The following is a 7,286-nucleotide window of genomic DNA, read 5'->3' as shown; positions in this document are numbered from 1 at the left end:
ATTTTTGATGATGCTATGATATGCCATGATTAGATATGATTATGTTATGTATCATGCTATGCTTTAAGAGATGATATGCCATGACTAGTTATGATTTTGTTATGTTGCATGATATGCTTAAAGAGTATGATATGTTATGCCATGACTAGTTGAGATCATATTATGTTGAGATATTCTTTGATCATGTGATGATTTTCGGTTTTAGTGAGTAGGAAAGGAACTTACTGAGCCATGAGTGCTCATAGCTTACTTTCCTTGTACCACAGATAAAGGAAAAAGCTGGATGAGCTAAAGGAGCAGCAGGAGAGGCAAGGAGATATGTGTGGCGGTGGCTAGGCAACCAAATAAGAACTTGCTTTAAGAACTTTTAAGAATTTCGCTTTGGTTTCGTAAATTGTAGTACTATATGGGTAACTTGATGTTATGTTTCTATTTATCTTGTTATCATGTTATGGAAACCATATTAGTGTAGTTCGGATTTGAAAATAAAAGAAAAGCTTTATTAAACTAAGAAAATTATTTCAAGTCTTCTGCTGTAATATGTACATAGAGTATCGTAGCCCCGTCCCTTAGGGTTAGCAGGGAGGGCGGGCGTTACAGGTTGGTATCAGAGCCAAAGTTTTTGCCAGCTCACTACACACACATCAAGCCTCCGACCTGCCGTTCCAAGTAAGAATGCTTATGTTTAATTTTCTTGTTATATGTTGATGCTTAATTTTCATGTTATATAACTTATGCTTTATTTATTTTTCTTCCTTGTTATATTGCCTATGCATTATTTTCTTTGCTACATTGCTTATGCTTTATTTCCTTATGTTATACTTGTTTTACCATATTTACCATATTCTTACTTGGAGTATAACTTATGTTATACTTGGAGCCCCGTCCCTTAGGGTTAGCAGGGATGTAACGCCCGCCCTCCCTGCTAACCCTAAGGGACGGGGCTACGATACTCTATGTACATATTACAGCGGAAGACTTGAAATAATTTTCTTAGTTTAATAAAGCTTTTCTTTTGTTTTCAAATCCGAACTACACTAATATGGTTTCCATAACTCCACTCGAATCAATACCAGAAGGAGGATCAGAACCCAAATTCAGGATAGAAACCAACCCTTACCTCCAATACCCCGATTAGGGCTCGGTCTTGTTCTTGCTAACGAACAGAGAAGAGATCGGAAACCCTAATGCACAACCAAAACCTACCCGAATCACATCAGAAAGAAGATCAGAGAATCGATTTCAAGACCCAAACCAACTGCTTACCTCCAGGAATCACAGCTAGGGCTCGATCTATGCTTGCCGACGAACAAAGAAGAGATCGGGAAGGGACAATGGTTGTTACTTCCTCCACACAAGCGATGCTGGCCTGATCCAACACCGGCACGCTCGATTCTCTCCCAACCGCAAGCGAGATCAATGGATTCGGGGGTCCAAACCTGCTGTTCGCCGAGATCAGAGAAGGGGAAAGGTCGGAAAGAAGAAGGGTTGGGATATAGCTAACCTTTTCCTCCCACGCTCCAAGATTTGCTCCTCGCCGGCGACACCGAGAGAGGAAAGGGGAGAACCGGCGATCGCTGAGGTAGGCGTCAGGAAGCTCACGCGAGAGAGAAAGAGGAAGAAAAGGATCGGGTGGGTTTGAGGGCTCGGGTGAGGAAATGAGACTATTAATAGTAACTTAGGGTTAAGGGAATTAAACCCTAAGTACTCCTCCTTAATTAGACTCTCACTCGCGTATTTACAACCAGGCCCCCACTCCTATCCCCGTGAAATTAGCCATACGACCTCCAGAAAAATCCAGAAAAATTCCTATAATTTCCGAAAACTTTCACAAGGTTATTCTATGATAGCCCTAAAATAAATTCGCATATCTTACATCCTCCCCCACTAATAAAAATTTGGTCCCCAAATTTACCACTACTACCTAACAGTAAGAAGTAGTAGATGAACTTATTCCAATTACTGAAATAAACTTTACTCACCTCCTGTAAACAGGTGGGGGTAACTAGTCCGCATCTGATCTTCCAACTCCCAAGTGGCTTCTTCATCTGAGTGATGCCGCCATCCGACCTTGACCAGTCGAATTGTCTTGTTCCGCAACTAGCGCTCTTTACGGTCCAAAATCCGAACTGGAATCTCCTCATAAGATATATCTGGCTGAAGAACCACTGATACATCTGTGAGAATATGCGAAGGGTGCGGTACGTATCTCCTCAACATAGACACATGGAATACATCATGCACCCCAGTCAGTGATGGTGGTAATGCCAGTCGATACACCACCTCACCTATCCTCTCGAGAATTTGGAAGGGTCCAATATAGCGAGGCGCCAACTTACCCTTCAACCCAAACCTTTTTACTCCTTTCGTAGGGGATACTCGTAAGAATACATGATCACCAACAGAAAACTCTAAAGGTCTCCATCTCCGGTCTGCATAACTCTTCTGTCAATCCTGAGCCTCTGACAATCTGCGCCTGATAGTACGAACCATCTCCGCATCACGCTGAAGACTCTGTGGCCCCAAAATCTGTGTTTCCCCAACTTCTGTCCATAAGGTGGGAGATCTACATGCTCTGCCATACAACGCCTCATAAGGTGCCATCTGTATCGCTGAGTGATAACTGTTGTTGTAGGCAAATTCTACTAAATGTAAATGATCCTCCCAACTACCTCCAAAGTCTATGACACATGATCTCAATAGGTCCTCTAATGTCTGTATGGTACATTCCGACTGACCGTCCGTCTGGGGGTGGAAAGCCGTACTGAAACGTAACTCTGTACCCATAGCCTGCTGTAGATTCTGCCAGAAACGTGAAGTGAACCGCGGATCTCTATCCGAAATAATACTGAGAGGTACACCATGTAGCCTGATAATCTCTCTACAATACAACTCTGCTAATCGATCCAATGACTCCGTCCTACGGATCGAAAGGAAATGAGCAGATTTGGTTAATCGATCAACAATCACCCAAATCGTATCATGTGTTCGTTGGGTTCTGGGTAGACCCACGACGAAATCCATCGCGATGTGCTCCCATTTCCATTCCGGTATCTGTATTTTCTGGAGTAAACCAGCGGGTCTCTGATGTTCAGCCTTTACTTGCTGACATACAAGACATCGTGCAACAAAATCCGCAATGTCTTTCTTCATGCCAGTCCACCAATATGAACGCCACAAATCTCTATACATACGTGTACCACCCGGATGAATCGCAAATCTGGATCGGTATGCCTCCTGAAGTAGGTCTTCCTTCAGGGAAGATGATTCAGGAACACACAATCTCCCCTGGAAATACAGAATCCCGTTTCCGTCGCAAGAAAACCCTGTCTGCTGTCCTGGAATAATCCTGCTACATAAAAACTGCAGATGCTGATCTGTAGCCTGAGCTTCTTTAATCCTCTCTACCATGGGTGACTGGGCAACCATAGATAACAGAATACCCCGCTCAGTCTGACCCTGCTCTACTAATTCCAACTCAGAAAATTTCTGTACCAGCTCTGTAACCATCACACGATGACAGGCAAGAACTCCTCGGGATTTCCTACTCAACGTATCAGCTACCACGTTGGCTTTCCCTGGGTGGTAGTTGATCGTACAGTCATAGTGCTTCAAGAATTCCATCCATCTTCTCTGTCTTAAGTTCAATTCTTTCTGAGTAAATAGATACTTAAGACTCTTATGGTCTGTGAATATCTCGAAGGTAATCCCGTATAGATGATGTCTCCAGATTTTTAGCGCATATATAATGGCTGCCAACTCCAGGTCATGCACCGGATAATTCTTCTCATGTTCCTTCAACTGGCGTGAGGCATAAGAAACTACCCGTCAGTGCTGCATGAGTACTGCGCCTAACCCCTGTAATGATGCATCTGTATAAAGCACGAAGCCATCATCTCCAGAAGGAAGTACTAGTATAGGTGCAGAAATGAGCCTTCGCTTAAGTTCCTGAAAACTTGTCTCGCAGGACTCTGTCCAGCAAAACTTCACCCCTTTTCTAGTCAACTGAGTCAAAGGCAGAGTGATGCTAGAGAAGCCCTCCACAAACCTTCGATAATATCCAGCTAAACCGAGAAAGCTACGAATCTCCTGTATAGACTTCGGCTGCTCCCTGCTAGAAACAATATGTCCCAGAAAGCCCACAGAAGATAACCAGAATGCACATTTGCTGAATTTTGCATAGAGACGTTCTCGCCGGAGCGTCTCCAATACTATACGAAGGTGTTGTCCATGTTCTTCCTCGGACCGAGAATATATCAGAATATCATCGATGAATACAATAACAAACTTATCCAAGAACTCAAGAAATACCCTATTCATCAAATCCATGAAGACGGCTGGAGCAATGGTAAGCCCAAATGGCATTACCAAGAACTCATAGTGTCCATAACGAGTACGGAATGCTGTCTTCTGTATATCTGAATCCCTCACACTGAGCCGATGATAGCCAGAGCGCAGATCAATCTTTGAATACACACAAGTATTCTTGAGCTGATCAAACAGATCCTCTATACGTGGTAGTGGATAATTTCATCGACCCATCCTTCTTCTTTACAAAGAGTACTGGAGCTCCCCATGGAGAAACACTAGGACGGATAAACCCTCTGTCCAGTAGTTCCTACAACTGCACCTTTAGCTCCTCTAATTCTTTAGGTTCCATACGATACGGAGCCCTGGATACCGGCGCTGTTCCCGGCATCAGCTCAATCGTGAACTCCACTTGCATTTTCGGGGGCAAGCCGGGTAATTCCTCTGGAAATACGTCAGGGTACTCCTGAACTATAGGAATGTCAGAAACCTGTGGAGTATGATCCTGATCAGTCTTAATCATAGATAATAGATACCCCTGACATCCTTGAGACAATAATCTCCGAGCTTGCATTGCTGAGATAACAGAAATCCCCCCATCCTTGGTACCCTGGAACACCCAGGATGGTAGACCCGGAGGTCTAAATGTAACGACTCTAGCGCTGCAGTCGACGGTAGCATAATATCTGGCCAACCAGTCCATACCCAAAATGATGTCAAATTCTAACATATCAAGAACCTGCAAGTCCACCCTAAGGGTCTGACCCTCGAAATCCAATGGACAATCTTTAACCTCTTGACTGATATTTAGTATATCTCCCGAGGGTAAAGATACCGCTAATGTATGAGTCCGACGAACCGGTAATCTACAAATCTTACTCAGAAATACTTGAGAAATGAAAGAATGGGAACTACCAGTATCAATCAATAATTCAGCAGGAAAAGTATAAACAGTAATCATACCCCGAAAGACCGATCCCTCGGCCCGCTGAGCCTCCTCGCGGGTAACAGTATAAACTCGTCCTACTTCCGGGCCCGACGGCGATACTCCCGTAGTGGGCTGAAACGGTGCTGGTGGAGCCATGGTGAACTGCTGAGGCTGGTGGGTGGTAGCATACTGCTGCGGCTAGTGAGTGGTAGCATACTGCTGCGGCTGGTGAGTGGTAGCATACTGCTGCGGCTGTATCACCGGATAGGAGCTGGGTGGCGTCACAAGGGTCTGTGGTGCCGGATATGTCTGATGCGAAGACACAGCAGGGGCATACTGCATAGCAACTGGTACTGCTGGGTGCTCATGGCCCTGGATGTGATATGCCTGTGCCTGAGAGGGTGGCACACGCTGCCGATATGAAGCACTCTGTGGCCTCTGTCAACCCTTCGACTGTCGAGTCTGAGTAGTACGACTCCCTTGTGGAGTACTCTTAGCCGCCTCCATCTGTGCCTTCAGTGTGCATTCATGACTCACATGCCCCGGCAGTTTACAGTAATAGCAAACGTCTTGACCCAATGGACAATTAGGTCTAAGATGCCCCTCAGTACCACATCTGTAACATTTAGGCACACTAGAATAATCCTTCTGAGAAGATTTAGATGAACCAGCTGAGGATCGTCCTGTCTTCGCCGATCGATAAGACTCCCCCGAAGTATCCTGGGATCCCTGCCATTTCTTTCGCTTTTTCTGATCCTTATTCTGTCGTCTCTGATTTGGAGTCGTACCCTGGGCCTTCTGCTTATCCTTACCCCGCTCCTGAGAAACTTGCTGCTGTGTCATCTCAATCATCAATGCTCTGTCTAAGGCCTCCCGATAAGTACTAGGGGTAAAACCAGACATCCTGATACGTATATACGCCGCAAGACCCTGGGTAAACTGGTCCAACAGATCGCTGTCCTGAGCAACAAACTGCGGGCAGTACTCAGCTAATCGGTTAAACTCCGCATTATACTCCATCACCGAGCGATCTCCCTGCTTCAAACTTAAGAATTCCTGTCGGCGAGCCATACGATATGGGGCTGGAAAATACTGTCTCTCGAAGGAGTCTCGGAATAAGGTCCAGGTAATACTCTGATCCCCAAACAGTGACCTCTGCATCTTCCACCAAGTAACAGCCTGGTCTCGAAGGTGGTACGCAGCCAGTTCAGCTTTTTCCTCCTCGGTACACGACAAATACTCGAAGGTGTCCTCCACATTTCCCAACCAAGAACGAGCAACACTGGGGTCGGGAACTCCATAGAATAAAGTGAATCGATCCTTCACCGATCGGGCCAATAACGGGATCCGAGCTCTATCTTTTGCCCAAGAAGTAGCAGTAGGAATGGGGACTACAGGTGGTAGTGTAGGAGGAACCAACTGAGGCTGGAAATCCGGATCTCTCGGGGCAACCCGAGGAGTCTGTGCACGACTGTCAATCTCATCCTCGGTAGGATCCCTGACAGAATCCGCCTCGTACTCCACTGGCTCAGCCTCCACTGACTCGGTAGGTTGCTTCCGTGGTCGTCCTGGACCACGTCGTTGACTAGGGGCTGTCTCTTTACGCTTCATTCCTGATACCAACAACAAGGTAAGGCTATAGAATTATAATATAACAGTAAAGTAACTTACATCCTATTGCTTGGAGATATCTTGCCGCTGCCTGTTCCCCATATCCGGAAAGTCATATCGAGGAAGCAAATACGAATCCGAAGTGTACCCCTCATAAACTTTGAAATCCTTGAAAAATCCGTACTCTCGCAATCCTCGGAAATCCAAAATACGAGAAAGAAGCATCGTAACCTCGAAAATCTAAAATACGAGTAATAAGCATCATAACCTTGGAAATCCAAAACACGAAGAATATACTTCGTAACCCTCAGAACTCTAAAACCCGAGCAACAGACCTCGAAAAACCAAAGCTCTAACACCACTAAATTGTCACGCCCCAAAGGAGTCTCTCCCGAAAAATTTCGGCGGCATCTCCCCTGTACCGGTGACAATCGGAACA

The 7,286-nt window shown here is 45.4% G+C and overlaps 2 protein-coding genes across 2 annotated transcripts; both read right to left on the bottom strand.

The window, feature by feature from the left end:
• Positions 1–2,411: 2,411 nt before the first annotated feature.
• On the bottom strand, positions 2,412–5,392 carry LOC122033990. The gene is made up of 4 exons (XM_042593129.1): positions 4,623–5,392; positions 3,847–4,111; positions 2,739–3,654; positions 2,412–2,623 (listed from the first exon to the last, which is right to left on the bottom strand). The coding sequence occupies exons 1-4, from the start codon at positions 5,390–5,392 to the stop codon at positions 2,412–2,414; spliced, it is 2,163 nt and encodes a 720-aa protein (XP_042449063.1).
• Positions 5,393–5,677: 285 nt separating this feature from the next.
• LOC122033989 lies at positions 5,678–6,847 on the bottom strand. The gene has a single exon (XM_042593128.1). It carries the CDS (start codon positions 6,845–6,847, stop codon positions 5,678–5,680), a length of 1,170 nt encoding a protein of 389 aa, XP_042449062.1.
• Between the last annotated feature and the right edge of the window lie 439 nt (positions 6,848–7,286).

This window comes from Zingiber officinale, chromosome 11B (genome assembly GCF_018446385.1).
Source record: "Zingiber officinale cultivar Zhangliang chromosome 11B, Zo_v1.1, whole genome shotgun sequence".
Taxonomy (NCBI): Eukaryota; Viridiplantae; Streptophyta; class Magnoliopsida; order Zingiberales; family Zingiberaceae; genus Zingiber; species Zingiber officinale.
The sequence above is the reverse complement of the archived record's forward strand: the minus strand, read 5'-3'. Positions and strand labels throughout refer to the sequence as shown.

Bases quoted from the DNA above. Each gene is read 5' to 3' on its own strand.
- LOC122033989 (XM_042593128.1), bottom strand. From the start codon at position 6,847: ATGAAGCGTAAAGAGACAGCCCCTAGTCAACGACGTGGTCCAGGACGA.
- LOC122033990 (XM_042593129.1), bottom strand. From the start codon at position 5,392: ATGGCTCCACCAGCACCGTTTCAGCCCACTACGGGAGTATCGCCGTCG. The intron at 3,655-3,846 runs GTACTCATGCAG...CTATTTACTCAG, and splicing joins CATTACAGGGGTTAGGCGCA to AAAGAATTGAACTTAAGACA. The intron at 2,624-2,738 runs GTCAGTCGGAAT...CTACAACAACAG, and splicing joins TTTCCACCCCCAGACGGACG to TTATCACTCAGCGATACAGA.